The 19190-nt window shown below is 43.3% G+C and overlaps 1 protein-coding gene across 1 annotated transcript in view; it reads left to right on the plus strand.

The window, feature by feature from the left end:
* The window catches only part of otog (otogelin), a 70848-nt gene extending 66062 nt beyond the window's left edge, over positions 1 to 4786 (plus strand). The window contains exons 54-56 of the mRNA XM_040135677.1: positions 422 to 467; positions 3070 to 3149; positions 4535 to 4786. Coding sequence (XP_039991611.1) covers positions 422 to 467; positions 3070 to 3149; positions 4535 to 4735 — 327 coding nt within the window. The 3' untranslated portion in view covers positions 4736 to 4786. The remainder of the gene's footprint in view (positions 1 to 421; positions 468 to 3069; positions 3150 to 4534) is intronic.
* The last annotated feature ends 14404 nt before the right edge of the window (positions 4787 to 19190 follow it).

Raw genomic sequence — 19190 nt, forward strand, 5'->3', positions numbered from 1 at the left:
ATTAAAAAACAAAGAGAGTAACAACCCAGAAAAAGATTTTCATTTTATGTAGTTCATAGGACCATTCAGCTGTTTTACATTGGTCTAAAACAATAGCAAGACGAGACAATCGAGGTTCAGGTCTGCAAGATTTATTCAAACGGAGCAACATGTACGAGATGGACAGAGTTTAGAAAGTGAGGAGAAGGAAAAAATATCTGATATATGACGAGACCTGTCTCACGCCGGAGGTTTGTTGTTGGCTGATATAAAAGTCAAATAGGAAGGGCGACACGACAGGAAAAAAAGTTTGAGGACCAGTGATCAGAACATCAGTTTTAGGGGATACATCCTAAGAATAATCAACACTAGCCATCAGGGACTTCAGCCAAAGAATATCAGTCTCTAAAAACTTAACATTTTGACTCTCATCTGCACTCAGATCGGTGGAACTGTCATAAGTTACATGGACGGATGCTGCAAAACCTGTGAGTATCCGACGCGAGCGCAGCAGCTGTACTGTAGTTAGTGTAGAGCTGTAGGCCGCAGCTGACACTGAAGAGCGCCCTCACCTGCCGCCCGACATGTTTCCGACATGTTTGCCCTTCAGTTTGTCCGTTCCAGTCCAAACTCTTCAACCACGGTGTCCCAACGGGCTCGTGTCTGGGCCCCGGCTGTTGTTCTCCATCACATTTGTCTGCTGTTCATTCGGATTAGAGCGACGTGTCCGTGCGCTTTTCAGTCAAATCACTGCCCGTTTGTGCCAAATGACTGAAGTAGCTCTCGCTGAAAAGCATCAGATGACATGCAAGTGGGCTTTTGGTTTGTGTGCTGAAGCTTACCATCCTGTGCCAATCCCACCAGGTACCGGATTCCCTCTGTTCCCTTTCCCCGTTAGCCCCTTGACTCCCACCGTTAACACAAACTGTGAACGAGGTACCAAAGCAACAAGGCTTGTCAGTGCCATTGTTGATATTCAACAATGTACTCCCTCCAAAAAAATAAGGATAAAAACACACAGGAGACCCCCCAAGTCTGACGGCAACCTACCCCCCCCACTCGCTTCATAAAGCCGTTAAACTGAGAACGGCCTTTTTTTTTTGTTCCGTGAGTTTTGATCTTGAAAAGATACCGTCCCGAAGGGGTTCGGATGATTTTACCCCCTTAAACGAGGCGGGGCAACCTCCATGTCTGCCAAAAAATGATGCCACACTTGAGAGGACAGAAACTTGTTATTTAGTCCACCCCTCCGCCCCCTTCCCTCCCTGTGGATCACGTACATGTACACGACAGCTCAACTCTTTCCCCCATTTAGCACTGTCTGGGCAGTGCATTGTTGATTGCCAACAATGTGCTGTTGGTAGTGGCCCAGTGGTCGGGCTTAGTCGTCTGCATGTGTGGGTAGATACTGACGTGGGCTGGTGTCGGGGGTCTTTTCAGCGAACACGTAGCCGCTGTAGAGGAGCTGCATGCTGCCGCACCACCTGGGGGAGCCGTGTGGAAAACTGAAGCTACTATGTGAGGCGTTTTCATCCTTACAGACTCATCGGTGCAATGAACAGACAAGCGTCTGCGCAGTCATTTAGAAACTCCACAGGTAGCGGAGTGGGATTTTTAGCTCTCGAAGTAAAAGTCGGAATCATTTCCCGAGCAGCGTAGACAGAACAATAGGTGAACGACAGTCGGAGCATTACAAGGTTTGAATCGCCATGAAAACTCAGTGCAAATCGGTTCACAAGATGGCCGACCGTGTTAGAAAATATCTGGCTCTGTGACAAAAAGTCAAAAGGTACAAAACTCCAGGATAGGATTCAAACTGCGATTCGCAAGGAGCATTTCGGCAAGAAAACATCCAGTTATCAAGCGTAAAATTCTTTTTCTATGGCTCACTTGTTATGGACTGCAGTCACAAAGTAGGAACGATCGTGTTGTAATAATAAATACGGCCCAACAGAACTCGGGTCAGATTTGGAGGGAAAACTGCTCGCAGGATCGCAGGTGATGAAAGGAGTGAAACACTGATGGGGAAAAAAAAAAAAACCCCACTTCCAACATGTTTAACCTCTTCAGAAAGGAAGATCAGGAAATGGCTGATGGGATATGTGCCACACATAGCGGCTTTAAGTCTCTGGCGTGTTTCTGCCTGTGTGTTCCCTTTTTTTTTCACGGTACAGATGTCGCATCCTGCTTGCGGGAGGCATCTCTGCTGCTGCCATGTTGCAGCGAGGGTCCGACCATCTCAGACCGTAGAAAATGACACACTTTTGTGCGGCGTCTGGTTCATGTTCCAATGAAAGAAATGCCAAAGCCAGGCAACAGGGAAGAAACACTCACAGCTGAGAAGTGAATGTACAATATTCTACAGGTTGAAATTCATATATCATTCTTTTAAGCTAACGTGAGGTCAAGTGACTATCCTGACAACCAGTTAAGCTGCTTAGAAACTAACTATGTAGGGTAAGTTCACCTCAAATATTATATCCTAGAAATATAACTATTTAAAAAAAGATAAAGTATTTTGGTATGAAAACCTGAAAACCCGATTTTTAAAATTTTTTTCCTGTATCATAACTACACGTCTGGCATTTGCAACAAACCAAACTGCTGGAAAATCAGTTGAAAATTCAGTGAGTTAAGATGATTTTGATTGTGGACAGACCTCCGGCCCCCGTAACCAATACGGCAGCCGCCCCCGTGTCTTATCTTCGAATGGCACAAAGGTTGATGGAGCATGTTGTACAGAATAGTTATTTTAGTTACATGATTAATGCATGATTTTTTTCTTTTTTAATAGCTGTTTTGTCTGATTTTGGTTGAAGCTTCATTTGTCTTTGCTCCCCCACTGGGAGGCTTCCTCCCTTGTTTCTCTCTAACTATAAATATTCTAGACTACATCCGTCCGCTAAAACGGCCTCGGAGCTTGTGCATGAGCGACAGCCTCGGTGCTTCCCACGGTTCTTCCTCTTATTTCCTCTCCGTCGTCCTCCTCTCTTTCCCGGTGTTCGCTGTGTCTCCACATTTGGCAGGGTCGGATGTTTCACGCTAACCTCGTGCCAACGGATTTGTTCTGATTTGTTGTCGTGTGAACAGGCAAGGAGGACGGAAAGTCGTGTCAGAAAGTGACGGTGAGGATGACGATCAGGAAGAATGACTGCCGCAGCAACAGGCCGGTATGTTTGGTGTCCGTTGGGACGTGCCGCCACTGTTTGAGATAATCTAACTTTTGAAAAAAGAAAATCTGGAAATATTTAAAGCTTTACTGTACGGGTCTCTGATTTACTAATTATTTTCCAATCCTTTCCTGGGACTATGTAGCATGGTACTAACAATAGGGGACAAGAGGAATTTCCTTAAAAGAACGGTTCCATTTAATTCAAAACAAATTTTGATTAGTGGGAAATTATTAGGAAAATAAAGACCCATAAAATAATGGGGTAAAACTTTATTTTACAGGTCCATTATTACCTATTACCTTCACTAGGAAGATGCCTGGAAAAAACTGAGCAATTAGGTTCTAATTACTTGCAAATTACGGATAAATTTCTGTTATTTCAGTTGTTTTAGTTAGTTGTGTTGAGTTTATAAGCAGTTATTCACTTCCAGAGGAAAACTTCAATTTCTTTAGTTATTGGAAACTTTATTCTCCGTATATGTCGAGTCGTTCTCTTGTCTGAGGACAAATTTAGCATTTTTGCATGTTCAGCTGACCCGCTAGGTCTTTTAGCAAAAGGTCGCTCTTGTTTTACCAATTTAATTTGCGTCAGATGAAATATCAGACAACGCGCGGGGCAGGTCGTAAGATGTCCCTCCGTAGCTGCTGTTCTTCATCTTATAATCCGGTAAGGTTTCAGGCAGCCCCCTCCAGTGACACAGTCTCTAAGAATTTGCAGATGGAGGTTTGTTCTTTTATTTGCCCTGCATCTTTCCCATCTGGTCTTTTCACTGTCATACGCCCAGTAGTCACAATTCGTCTGATAAGCCTTGACCCAACGCTTTTGTTATAATTCAGGAGACAGGGCGATGGGTCACAAGGGACAGTCTGTCCTATAACCTTACCCAGGAACTTTTTTGCTATTTTGCCAAAAAATGTTTGTCTTTGGGCACGTCTGGACCACGTGGAAGAAGGAAGGGGCCCCTGTCTCGTTTACCGTGCCAGCCGGCGGAGGTCAAGTTCTACGGAGAGAATTATAACTGATCATTTTACTCCTCACAGATTTTGAGGGCTTCATGTAGTGTCCACAACATGTAAGTGAGGGGTTTGCAAACATATTTAACTTAAAATGAATCCCTCGTAAAGACACACACCAGTGTCCAGTATCTTCCTGGGCATCAGCAGGACGAGCTGAAGGTTCACGTGCCAGGATTTAAAGGATGTGGAGAATCTAGCATAAGATAAAAACAATATGTAGTGGAACAGAATGCAGGGACTTCAAAATGATGCTTGATGAACTATGGTGTCAAAGGTTCTTTTCTAAGGTAGAAATACTGTATTTCTGCTCCACTGGTTCTTTCCCAGTCCTGCCACCTTGTGCGCTGACTCTCTGTTGTCCTGCAGGTGAACATCGTGTCATGTGACGGGAAGTGTCCGTCCGCCAGCATCTACAACTACAACATCAACACGTACGCTCGCTTCTGCAAGTGCTGCAGGGAGACGGGGCTGCAGCGGCGCTCGGTGCAGCTCTACTGCAGCGGCAACGCAACCTGGGTCAGCTACACCATCCAGGAGCCCACTGACTGCTCCTGCCAGTGGTCCTGAACACACACGCACACACACACACACACACACACACACACACACACACACACACACACACACACACACACACACACACACACACACACACACACACACACGCATGATGAGGACTGCATGGTGGACGCAGGACGTAAGGGGCTAAATGATCTCACAGTAGGTTGCTCTGGTGCCTCTGCTGGCAGAGAGGTGGTACTGCAGCTTCGTATTCCTCAGCAGCAGCCCTGACGGTGAGGCGGCGACCTGTGACGCCACGTGATGACTTTATTTGTCATTTTTGAGAGTTTGGATTTATCGGAGGAAATTTTTGAGGCTGCAAGATTCAATATTACTTAAGAATAAACTTATCAATTGCCGTGATTTAAACAAAAGCTGTTAGTGTATCATCTCAACATCTCAACATCAGTACATCATCTTGTTGGCATCTGATTTTACCCTAAGCGTAACACGAACCAATGAGACCGCGGTGGAGCAGACTGGTGGCCTCTTCTTCACGCCGGTGGCGTTAATAATACTGGCATTTCTCCACCAAAAGGACCACATTTCCCACCCGTCCGCTTTCTTTCCTACTTCCCCCCGTCAGGCGGGTCTCCTCTGTTCTTTGGCCTGTGGTGCACACGATGATACCAAAAAGCACAGTGAGGACTTTTCTCCGTGCACATAGGCTGAATGACTGATTGTAAGATCCAAGACACCTGCGATACTAATTGCAGACGAAAACGTATTTTTCTATACTCTTAATTTACAAGCATATGGCAATTATTTATCTGCGGCCATTTTTGTTAGCCCTTTGATACCCTAAGAAAAAAAAAACCCAGTAATTAAAGGTCAAGTAATTTGATCTTACTTGATCAAAAAATTGACCCTCAACCTTCCATAGGTAAAATTTCATGCCGTAAATTTGTAAATGAAATTATAAGAGAACGAACTAAGCAGCAAGTGAAAAAATCGGCGTTTTGCTGAGAGGGAAGTCATTAGGCTTTTGTTCTTAGTAGTCGTGACATTTCTAGCATATCAGCACCTTGTTTACTCGTCTGTAGTCACGAGAAACTCAAACTACCTTAGCTGTTTTAGCTCTTTGGCAGAAGGGGGCTCCTCCCCCTGTTTCCTGACGAAAATCTTAAAGATTTCTGACCTAAAATGTGAAATGCGGAGTTGAGGCTTGTTACTTAAGTTATTCCGTTGTGTCTCAATAATGTGCTGATGATTCATTGATGTCGAAATGATACATGAGCACTGTGATGTCGTCTCGCGGCCCAGACTCCCGACCAGTGCACTCCGCACTGGGAGCACAGATGATTCGAGGCGCAGCGTCCGGACTTGGTGCTGCACACTGCCGCTGCTGCGTCGCCACCTCCCTGTCAGCCTGCAGCAAAAAGAGAAAATGTCCAGTGAGGGAAAACGTGAGGGTGAACTCATCTCTCTGCCCGTCTCCTCAGAGCTCACCTGTACTGCAAAGGCTCTAAAAAGTTTTTTAAAATAAGAGCGGCTACAGACCGTCGAGCCCTGAGGTGTGATTGTGTTCGGAGGGAACGCCTCCTCGACCCGGTTCAGTCCATCACCATTATCCTCTGTTTGGAGGTTCATATTTTACCAGAATTCCTCCTGTCGTGCCTTGTTTTTGTAAATAACTCAATTTCCTATCTTTTAAAGATGATTTGCAACATCAAGTTCTTAGATATGTCGCTTTTAATAAGACAACAATAAACTGTATATCTATTGATTTCACATATGTTTTGAATAATCAGTACTAGTGATGTGTATTAACTGATTGAAATCCAGCTGTATGTGGAGCACTTTATTTATTTATTGGAGTTTGATAGAGCGCAGCCGTTCTGATTTTGTGGACGCAAACACTAAGAGAGGAGAAACATTCGGCCCCAATTGGAGAACAAACGAAACCGAACTGGGTCCAAAACTTTGATTTGGTTTTATTCCCGAGGACAGAATACAGTGAGGGCCAAGAAAATAGAAAGGAGAGCATGGTGGTGCGTTATAGATGCATGTTTCTCTGGGGACTAAATTCTTAACGTGCTTGTTCATACCAAACACACCCACCTGGATAGTCGAGTTAAAGAGGATTTGTATCATACAAATGTACATTTGCATTTTCAATAAATATTTCCTTTGGAAAAACTAAACATCCTTTTGCTCTGTTTATTAGATAACAGGAGATTGTGCAGTAAAGACGATGTTATCAGTGGTTAATATTATTATTATTATTATTATTATTATTATTATTAGACCCGTTGTCAGCTTGTTCTCCTGCCCCTTAGTGGCCAACAGTCAACTAAAGCAAGATGAAAGGATGAAAAAGTCTTGAAAAAGCAGTGACTTTAGTTTCCTAAAAAAAGAAAAAAGGCTTTGGAAGGTATTGCAAAGTCTTACATTTTATTTACAAAGGACTTTGATATTTTTTTCTAGCCTGTCACTGAAAGTAACTTTACTTAGAAAATGTTTTTGTGTGTTGTTGTAGCATAAACTGGTTGGAAAATCTCCAGTACCGTTGCTCCGGAAAATCATACTTGCACCTTAGTTGATTCTGAATCCTCCCATTTTCTGATGCTTATCCACGTCCGGGTCGCAGTTAATGACTAATTAATTATACTCATAGATATTATTGCTATATACAGCTGGGAAGTGCTGACAAAGACGTGATATAAATATCAATGAATTCGGATGAAATGAAAACCACTTACTGCTTCCCGGTGATATTTTTCATACTTTGACCGGTATGACCGTGAAACATGCATTAAATTTCTATGTGGTATTAAAAATGTATTGAAAAGTCTTTTTTCCACTTATTTTCTACGTGTTATGAGCGATGATAAATGTGAGAATTAGCGGATGAGAGCTGGGAAGTTTTGAAAGAAAATCAGATCCGATGCTTACTACGAAATGAACGTAGCACAGATTTATATTTAAGACAATTTAAATACTTCAAGTCTAATATTTCTACAGGATCCAACCCTGAGAAAAATCCTGTCTGGAAACACAAAAAAACACTGCTCACTATGGGTTTTAGGAAAAAATACACCGATTCGAGACGATCTCATCAAGTTAGCTCACTGAAAGGTTTGTTTCGGTCTTAAAATCTTGTATGAGATTATCTCATGTTTGCTGTGATACTTTAATTTTAGGTACTTCATGTTTGGCAGCTCTCTCTAACTCTTTGCTGCGGTGACAAATGTGTCTCAGTTTTCCCCGTCAACACTGAAACATGGGGAAATCTTTATTCTGACCCTAGGGCAGATGTGAGGACGCAACATTTGGGACTGTTCGGGCCGTTGCCGCTTTAATTTCAGAGACCGAGTGTCCAGTATCAATCAACTGCTAAACCAGATGCGTGAAGATGGATACTGGGAGGAAGTGAGGCCAGTAAATCCGCTCCTCCTCTCGTACTGGCATTTCACAGCCTGCTCCGACTCCATAGCTGCTGGCTGCTCTCAACACACGGCTGATTACACGCTGCAGCGTGCTGGCACGGGCAGACGGGAAAATGATACCGAGCCGTGAACCCCCAAAATCCAGGGACTAACAGTTTATAGCACACATGTAAGCCGGGCAGTCACCCTGTATTTCCCATTCTGTCCTGAAACAGAGCAAGCTGCCAAGACCTGGGGCCCGTTCTTCAGATGTGGCTTAAAGGTACCATATGTAAGAATGTGAAGCCATTTACATGTATTAATCGCATTTTTATTGCAAATGTGTGAACGGATTGTAGCATAACTTAAAAAGCGGGACCTTCCCTGCCTTTCTCAGTTGCACTGAAACAGCCTGTGGACCGATTTCTATGTAAAGGACTCTGGATGAATTTTTCTGGGCCAGTCCAAAGGATGTGATGTTTATGCTCACTCCCAAGTGCCCTGCCTCAGTGCCTCCCTTCCACTCCGCCACAGCTCCAACAGTGTGCGACACTAGCTAGCGTTAGCTTAGAAAACGGAGTCCGCCAACATCAACAAACGACCGGCTCCCAGCTCAAAACAAAAAAACGTCTGTTCTTTAGAACCTGTAGATTTTTACGTGCATTATCTCCAGTCTAACGTTACCCATCCCCCTTGTATCATCTGCTTAACTGACGTTGGTTTAGGGTAATCATGTCAACCCACTGCCTGAGCCATTCAGTACAGTAACATTAGTTGACAATATAAACGGTTCATTCTATTACGCTGGAACATTAGCATATCCATTTAGCCAAATGAGAGTTGTGATGGAAACTACCATGTAAATAATAAAGTGTGGCAACACATCTTATTTATAATATACATAATATCCGGTTCACAAAACCGTTATCATCCAGCAAATTTAGCTACAGTATGCGGACATTGCCGAGCCTCTCGCTGAAAGCCAGGCAAACAGCGACTGATAAAGCTGGCTAGCTAGCTAACGCCAGCGTATCATATGATTGCAGACAACGTGTCATGCAACAAGAATGGATTGGTTCAACGTCATTAGCCCATATTGTGCCAGCTAGCATATTACACTAATAAATCCTATTTTAAAAAAAACCCCACAATTTTAGTCAAGCTATAGTTTTGCGTATCCAGACCAAGCGCCACACTTTGTTTTAGCGCTGTGCAAGTGCTGGAGAGTCAGATGTAATCTATTGTTTATGGTCAAACTATAATAACGTCTTACGTTAGTAACTTCCTGGATCAACATGATGCCGGTCAATTCAGTCTCGTGTTTGTCACATCACTATTTTTGGCCCATGCCCAGGACGCTCGCTCACGCCTACCTACGGCGTACGAGCGCGCTAGCGAGCGCAAGCGACAGGAAGCTGACTGCAGTTCGCTTAACGGCCACCGGTGTTATTGATAATGAGGTTTTTCTGAATGTTACATAATTCAGGCTGACAGGGTTTTATCAGGCTAAAATAATCCTGTGAAATCTCATCCAGCTAATTTGGTTCTTAGAAAACAGTTTGAGGATTGATTTGTTAATCTGGACCAAATTATCTTGAAAGGGGAGAGGTTCATGGACAGAGGTGGGTTTCTGCGTTTTTACAGGTGTAATTTTGTTCTACGTTGTACTCCACACGACCAGCAAATGTGGTCAGACCACGAGATATGTGGGTGTATGATCTGTCAGGTTTGCAAGAGACTTCTCAGTGACAATCATTTACTGATCAAATGACAAATTCCCTTTCTTTTTGTGAAATTAAATGCCTCATGTTCTGGCTCCATTTGTCTTTAAACAGTCAGAAAGTTGGTGTAATTGATCAAAGAGGAATTTGACAAAGTGAAATGGAAACCGTATTAATGGATAAATTAAGACTTACACGAAGCATGTGACTTAAACGTCCAATGAAGAGACGAAAACATCAGGTGTGTGGAGCGATGAGGAGACAGTAACGTTCCTCAAATTAATAGATGTAAGAAACATAAATGTCGCATTTCCATCATGTTTCCTTCATTGTTTTTGTTCAGTTGAAGTTTGAATGACACCCTCTTCTTCTGCGATGGTTCAGTGGCACGTGACTGGAGAATCAGGGCCACCAGATGTTTATCTTGATGCACCATCAAGGTATCAACTTTCACACCCCAGCAGTGGTTGGAAACTCCCATTAATCTTGCATTTTCTTTTGCCAATGTTCTGGAAATCTGGTGCAACTCTGCACTCACTTTGGATGGAAATCTGGCTGGTGTGTATGTGGCCTCTGCTCACATGACAACGGATCCCAGCCAGATGATGCCAGTCCACCAGGATGCCTGACCTGGTTTCACCCAGTCACACCTCTCCTGTAAGCCTACGCTGAGGGGCTGAGAAGGGCACATAGTAATCATCTGATCAGGCTGGATACTGTGAAGCTCGCCGTGCCGCTGGTATGACTGCTGATGTTTAGCCGACTGGACCACTGCCCAAAACGCTCACAGATGACAGCAAACATGTCACTGCCGAGCGGTGCCAAACTGGCATCCGCGGCGTCAAAGAAAACCGCACCGATGCTTGCGTGTTCAGTCCGTGTCTGGAAGGTACGGTGGTTGAAATAATATCCTTTTCATGTAGTTGCAGTACCCTGCTTATCGTTGCTGCCAGAATTTCTATGAAGTCATGGTCCGTTTTTATTCTCTACAACATACCAGTCATGGAAGGATTACCAAACGGGCACAGGCCCAGGGGCCCGAGGGCGAAAGGGACCCTAGGCCAGGGCCTCTGATGTGGTGACTGTTAACATTTCTTGTTTTAAAAGTTACAGAGCTCAGTTAAAAGACAAATGATAACTGCAAATACAACGACCACGTGGAGACAAAACATCTAAAAGGAGATTCAAAATGACTACGTATAGACGCAAAATGTCCACAAAGAGAAGCAAAATGAGTAAAAACAAATGCAAAACTACCACACAGAGAGGCGAAACAACTAAAAGGAGGCACAAAACATCCACGAAGAGATTGAAAGCAACCACAAAGAAACACAACCCGACTGCAAAGAGATGCAAAAATCTACAGAGAGGTGCAAAACGACCTCAAAGAGAGACAAAAAGAAACAACGCAAGTCTGACAAAGAGATGCCAAAAGATCACAAGGAGATTTTTTCAGTCTGAGAGTCATGCTGTTATATAGCGAGGGGGGGGGTTACATCTCTGATAATCCATCCATGACACCAGACAGGTAGATTAAAAAAAACAAAAAAAACAAGCCATCATCTAATCTCAATTATAAACTTTAATAACACCCCACGGACAGTGTAGAGCTCAGGGAATGCAGAGTGCAAAACATTTAGATTTGAAATGTTGAAAGACAACTTAAGTGTTCCTGAACGCACCACGGAGTTGCACTTAATGAGAAGGAAAAACATTTTAAACTCATAGGTTCCACAGTCAGAGCTTCCAGGTTCCACCGATATCTCTTCATTCCCGCTTTTCCCATCGCTGGCACGGAGGTTATGATGTGTTATGTTATGGGTGCGATGGTGGGGGCGGAGGGGGCTGCGAGGGATCGGCTCGCCCTGGTAATCCTGCTGCAACAGCTGCACCCCCCCCCAACTCCAAACCCCCACCATAACAGCTACATGTTTGTAGTAATTTTGTCAACCAACAGTGTGACAGCGCCGAAACACCCTCTGAAACTGGGAGCCGACAGGCGGAGAGTTTTTACTAAGAGTCAAGACAAGAATTAAAGAGAGCGTGAGATTTCGGCACCAGATGACGGATGCGAAGTGTTGGCTAGTCTTTAATGCTCACTACTGCTTTCCTTTGTAAATGTATTTGCTTTCACTGTTCCAGAAACCCCCTGGTTTCCATCAGTTTCTATAAGATATGAAAAAGCAGACTCTCAAACCTTTTGTAATACATCACAGTGAACATCGGGTCTGCAGCGATTCGTCAAATTTACTATACTGTCATGAAGTAATGTAGTGCAGACCTGTCAGATCAGCCAAATGCATCGCCGGACAACTATAATGTAACTATGACATCAGTTAATCGGGGCTTGATGTTCACTGTGATGGATTACACAACTCAAGCATCAAGTTTTCGACACACAGAAATGAAAAACAGTGGCTGCATAAAATCATAGGAAAAAAATACGTTTCAAAAAATAAAGAAGTATATAGCAAAAGGCAAGTTTGTTTCGAATAGCACGTTTCAACGAGAAGGCAGTTCAAGGTGCTTTACCTAATACAGAAAAAGCAATAAGTCAAGATATAAGAGAAACGCAAAGCAATATAAAGACACATAAACAGGATGTAAGAAGAAATAAAATAAGGCAAAAAGCTTTAATGGAATAAAACTGAATAAACAGAAGAGTAAAAAAAAGGACAGTGCGCCGCAAGATATGAATAAAGAGCCTCACAATTAATTTAAGACAAGTCAAATGCAAAGGTTTTGATTTCAAAGCACGCAGAGTTGGAGCAGTTTTCTGGGAGTTTGTTCTAGATGCTGATGCTTCTCCGTGTTTTGTAAAAATGTTAATTATACATTTTGTCGCCGACATAAGGGGCGTAAACCCTAAACGCAGTGGTCCTGCATTTTACAGGGCGGTGCGTATAGTACACCGAGTACAGGAAAACCTCAGATGACTCACGAGGCCTTTCAGTAACCACTTACTTGAAACTGTGGCTTCAAACACAGTCAGATAAGAATATGAAAAAAAAAGGTAATGAATAGTAAATAGGCTAAACATATTTAAGGCTAAAAAGAAAAGGCTCAACATGACAAGTCAATCTGATAAACCTCCCGGAAATTAAGTCTCTGTACAACTAAACTGCAACAGCAAGTAGGTTTTTTGCCGGTGTTCACATCCTGCGTCCTCTCAGTTAGTCAGGCAACAGAAGCGCTTTGGTTAAGGTTCGGAGAAGATGGGGGTTTGGGTTAAATCTACATAAACACGTAGTGTCTGAAGTCACTGCGCTCTTCTCTGTGCTAAACCAGACCAGGATCTTCCCTGAACCCGACCCAAGTGCTGTGAGAGTCTAAACAGAACCATAAAAAAGTTTTTATAATACCGGAGTCACTGCAAGTGGATATCGTGCTGCAATGTCCGATGTTTAGGCGGAAAACAAACACTTTTTGAAGATTTTACTGATACGCTCTTTATCAACATATTTGTGACTTGTCAACTGTGCTTATGTTAATAGAAAACGTGACCCAGTTGCAATTACATTTTCCGACAAAACATATTTGCCGTTGAAGCTGTATGTAAATGTAATTCCTAGGGGACAGGGTTGGGGGAAAAAAATGCATGGTTTCGGGGATTTGTCCCCGCGAACTTGCCCAACGCGGAAGCCCATTAGCACCCGTCATGTCCCAAATATTTCCCCCCGGCGCAATACTGAGCAACATCCCGGCCAGTGAGCAATGCACCGTGGGTTAGGGCTCTCACCGGAAAGTCACCGTCGGCTTGACAAGCTCAAAGCAGCTGCAGACACACACACACACACACACACATGGTCTCCCGCTGGCAGCTACAAACTCCTGCAGGACAAACTCACCCTCTGTCATCGTGACTGTTATCACCAACAAATCAGCTGCTGCGGCATCTTCTGCATTTCTATTTAAATTTATGCAAAAACTTAAAACCAGGGGTTTTGCATATTTTATACAAATCAAATAAACACCAACAACATTTTGCAAACCTTGCAATTCTGTTTTTAGATTTTTTTTGTTTTTTTGGACGTATTTTTCCAGGTATCCATTGATTTCCAATCATTTCCTTACAATATGATAATACTAGCTGTATTGAAAAATGCGGTTGTTGAAATGCGGTTGGCTTGTATGAATCCTCATACAAATGTTTAGATGTTTAGGTTCCTGTCCACCTGTCAGTACCATCAGGGAGGCATCTGATCGGTCCCAGTTTCACTCCGCCGCGGGTCAACGAGACCAGGAGTTATTCTGGATCCCGGTCTTGGGTTCGGAAAGCTCCTCGGGTATAACTAAAGCTATCTTCAGACAAATCAGAAGCTCATTCACCGTTGAGGCGCCCACAATAAATCTGAGAGCAATAAGGTTTTCTCATTTCAACTGTTGTATTTTATGCTGCTTTAAAGCCAGCAAGGGAACCTTAAAATCAAAACCAGAAATCAGGTCACTCTATAAAGCAAGTCTTGAAAGTCTTGGATGGAAAACTTCGACGGAATCATCATTGTGACCTGGAAACCCAACGGCTTATAACTAATCTATAAAGCATTAGTAAATGATTTATTAATCATCACAAGGCATTAATTACAGCTCATAAATGGTGACTTATCAGTACCACACCATCCTAAAAAAGAAGATAGTTGTCTTGTTTTGTACGCTAAGTATCTATATCGTGATCTATAAGTCGAATCATTTGACCTCTGAACTAGACTCTGCTTGATTATTGATGATACTTTTATGATTTCTGATCTTCAGTGGTCATGATTGTAAACCAACCCCGTCACCACGAAGCCGTAAGTAATATCCCGCGAGATCCGTCGGCAAGCAAAGAGCAAATCCTGTTTCGGGACAGTTATCAAAACACTGGTCAAGAGAAGCGGAAAGATTTACGGACAGATTTTGACGGTGACACGCGGACGAGTCCATTTTTCAGCCCCTCTTCCTTCCTGCTCAGGTCAGACGCCCATAAAACACATCAGCACCGTCGCCACTTCGATCACTGCTCCTTTTGTGGCCGCGTCTTTGAGCAGGGCGGCAGCCTCGCTCTGATTTACATCCCTCGAGGAAGGGGAGTGAAAAAACAGCTGATGCCAAGGCCAGACCCCGACCATCAGGTGACGTCCCGGGACAGAGGGAGAGAGAGAGAGAGAGGGAGAGAGCTGGACATTTGTCCCCTCTACAGGAAGTGACCTGATGGCCTTTTCATGGCAGGAGCAGATAGAGAGAGCAGGTTGAATTGATTTAACCTTTGACCTCTGAGAGGAGAGAAGACCTGATCTGTTCTCAAGACCAAAACCCAGTGAAGGGTTAGCGGCGGCAGACAGATTGTCCTACCTCCTTAACCCCTTAACAGACACCCGCAGTTTTGTGTACCCAAAATAAAAAGGTGACTGTTCTTCGGTCCCTTTGATTACAGTCCTAACCTGGGTCTCCTTTGGAAGGAAACTCCAATGTTAAAACCTAAAAGTCAGAATGAGTCAAAGAGACACTGAACCAGTCACAAACGGTATGGTAGAAATGTAAGGGTTTTTTTTTTTTTTTTTAGTGGCATAAAAAAGGGAACATAAGGCCACAAGTCTGAACCAATTCTGTCTCAACAGCTGTTGGGATCCTAAAATGCTTTGCACGGATAGAATCAGGAGATTTAGTGCTTTCAAACAAGACATCATTTCTTGAGGTTGTGTGAAGACTGAGTCCAGTAAAGACCAAAACACACCTAAAGTAACTATAGCGGTCAGATAAATGTAGTGGAGTAAAAAGTACGATATCTACCTCTGAAATATAGTGGAGAAGTATGAAGTAGAAGAAAAATTAAAATACCATGGACAGCTTAAAAAGAAAAGGGACCAAAATTGAGATATCGGCGTTTTTGTTCCACGCATTCTTCTTTCTTGTCAAAACCTGGTGCCTACGTTACCCACAATGCAACTCGACCGTCGACGCTTCGGTTGGACTTTCGGGACATTTATCACTCAGCACCCCGCGGAGACACTGCAGGCTTTTACACTGCTTTTCTCCCTAGCGCCTGTAAACACGCTTGGATGTGTAAATCAGCGGAGTTCCCCTTCGAGCACAGTGCTGAGGCGGTGTACATGGTTTACGATCCACCGCCGACATTCTGCCAAAATGGCTGTGTGTGATGAATGTCCGGGGAACTTTCTGCTGCGAGTGGTGCGATGGACAAACGCGGCACGGCAGACGGAAAACAGGACGTTTGGTTGTTAGACTGTCACTGTTTCCTGTAGCTGAGGACAGTTGAAGTCGCTGCAGATTGACTAAAATAACCAAGGGAAGGAATACATTTCTGTGGTTTTTTTTTTTTTTCATCACTTCTCCTCTTTTCGGTGATTCATAACTCCAGTGCTCTTTCAGAGCAGAGGGGAAAACCGAGAGAATTCTCAGGAACAGTGACTGATAGGGTACTTTTCTTGAAATCTTCAAGGCTTTCGCATGAGTAATCAGAGCCCGAGTTAAGAGCAGAGCGGGCACCAGTTGCTGCTGCGAGTCGACCCGCGGCCACAGTCACTCACTGTTACTGCACTGCACTGCCTGCCCTAGTACTGTACACCCAGAGTGCACTTAAAATTATGCGCACGGTTACAGTAACATTACATTTTGACATTTACAGGCTGTTGACAGGTGGTAAATGCTGCTGACTGACGACAGGGCAGAGCGCTCGGACGCTGCGGCCACCTCCCCGGTCAGTTATGCGCACTGTATCGTATCCGCTGGGTTCGCCGTGGCACTGGAGGAACCCAACTTGACCGGACTTCAACCCAATATGACCTGTCCTCATAGAAGGGTTTCTGCGGGTTCACCCAATTAAATTAAAGACTTCCTAAGAGCTTTAAGACAACAGAAGGCCATTTTATACTTATTCCAGGGCCGTACTGTCCAACAGTGTGAAATTGCAATGAAAAGCCATAAGAGACGATATTGCCGGGAATTATTTATTATTACATCCCATTTTTCAACACTCAAGAGCCGTATATAACAATTATTCCTGATAATGTAATAAAGCTTGACCCAGGCATGACAGAAAGCTGATGGATTAACCCATGAAAAGTTTTAGTTCTTGCTAACTTTGACCCTTGGCCATAATGAATAGATGAGCTTCCTTGCTAAAGGTGGCAGAAGTAGCGACAGTGTTTGCTGCAGCACCGACGCTGCTCCACCAAAGCTCCACCAAAAAAAAGGGGTTCAGCAGCCTCAGCGCAGCGTAATCTAGTGTTGAAACAGCCCCGCTTTCCATCTAATTTATACCCTGACGGCCTCCAACGACACACAAAAGCATTTTATAACTGACATTAGCGCCTAGCACGAGGAGGGGAAAATATTTAAGACTTCTGTAAATGAAGTTCAAGACTTATGATGCGTTTTAAGGCCTTTTTAGTAGCAAATAAATTCCCTGCTTTTTAACTCTTTTCAAGATGTGCAGATACCTTGTGTTTGGTGATTTCAAGGCTTTTCCAAGGATGTGTTTATATATTTGTCCACCACTGTGGTTACAGCGGTGATGCTACAGCTACTGTCCCAGTAGCGTTCATTCATTGCATTACTCCCCAGCCTGACCTGCTTTTCCTGCCCCGACTGAGAGTTAAAGTGTAAAGAGTAAAAGTGAAACTTCTTGTGTTTTGTGCAAGAGGTGAAAAAAAAAAAAAGCTTTTGAAAGCAGCTTCGTTTAAAAAAAACAAACAAAGCTGTTTTAGTTGACGTGACAGGATTTTAAACTCTCTGGCTGGATGTTTTCTAACCAAAATGCATGTTTGGAGTCTTAGCTAACGTCTCCCCTCATTTTTTAACATACACAGGCTTGAATGTTTGAGAAGCACATTTTCCAGCCCAGTTGTTTTTCTTTCTGTTTGGTTCAATCTGATGATTAAGGCGGGAGATTTGCACGTACATCCGAGGCCTGAGATTGTCCGATTGCCAGTTGACTAACATTGTCCATTCAATGCTAGATGACTGATAATTTATAGTTAACCCTGCAGATACGATGTGACGACCGCGTCTCAACAGCACTGCCGGGAGTGAAAGGGAGAGGCACAGCATGGTTAACCAATCTGTTAGCATGTGTTTGTGTGTGTGTGTGTGTGTGTGTGTGTGTGCGCGCGCTTATCTGTGCGTCCCAGCAGGGTATTTACATCCTATTAGAGCAGTTAGTCATGCCCATCACAGTGTGTCCAGAGGTCAACCACCTCGCCATGCAACAGGAAGTAGTAATTCCCAGTCAGGCAGCGGCAGCGTTACTCAGCCTGATCAGAGAGAAGTTGTACACCTGTCAAACCCCACCTTCAGTCCTCTGTCGCATCACTTCGCGACACAGCAGCTGTCTGCAAACACTGCCTGAACTTTCTGGTTTAGTTTGGTCTCCTTGGATTGGAACCAACATGGCCTCTGATCATTTTAGCTGCTCTGACTGTTCTGCACTGGTTGACTCTACTTTGTCTGCTCACTACCACATGTTTGAACCAGTTTTTGTGTATTTTATGCATTTTTGAATGAATACGTTACGCTTTTGTTTTTGGTTTGTGGTTTGTTTTTTTTTGTTTTTTTTACAAATTTCACAGAATTTTCCAGCTTTTCAAGAAGCAGCTGGCTCCAGCAGATTTTGATTCTGTGTTCCCATCCACTTAAATACTGATCGACGCAATTTACAGTAAATGAGGTCTTCTTGTGCCACTGACAGCTCAGAAAATGCATCTGGTCATGAAGGGGACAGATAAGTTGCAGATAATGTGCCAGAATCTAAAAAATGTTCACTTTTCACTTTTTTTGCCTGGTTTTAATTTAACTGTATCGACGTCTTCACCTGCAAATGTCCAAATCAGTGGTTACTGGGTAGTAAACAGGTTCATCCATGAATGGAAGTAAAACAATAAGCTTTTACTTATCCTCCCAAAATATTAAGCTGTCGGCTACATAAAGCTGATAACTTGAGAAATCAAGAAGTGTTTTTACTTAACTAAGTGTGATACTTGTGTTGATACTACATGTGTATTTTTAATTATACCAACATGTATGTTGTATCATGACAATAGCAGTAATGAAAAATAACTTGGAGATTATAAAGAGTATTTAAATTGAATTGCAAGAAAAAAACTAACGCTAACAGGCACTCAAAGTTGTGTAAGTTTGTTAAACTGCAGCAGTGAGTCTCTTCAAATTCTGCAGGCGGCAGGAATCAGGAGTGATATCCGCAGGTTAAAAAGTGAACAAGCACTGAGTCTGCTGTCGCAGAATAACGAATCCGTATAATAATCCGTATCAGTATAATTTACATTTTAAAATCCAAAGTTATACATGATGTGTTTTTCAAGGCTGCTAAGTTTTAGACTAAGTGTCTTTAAGTTTGATCAATTCAAAGGCCAAGAA

The sequence above is a fragment of the Xiphias gladius genome, chromosome 1 (genome assembly GCF_016859285.1).
Source record: "Xiphias gladius isolate SHS-SW01 ecotype Sanya breed wild chromosome 1, ASM1685928v1, whole genome shotgun sequence".
Lineage (NCBI taxonomy): Eukaryota > Metazoa > Chordata > Actinopteri > Istiophoriformes > Xiphiidae > Xiphias > Xiphias gladius.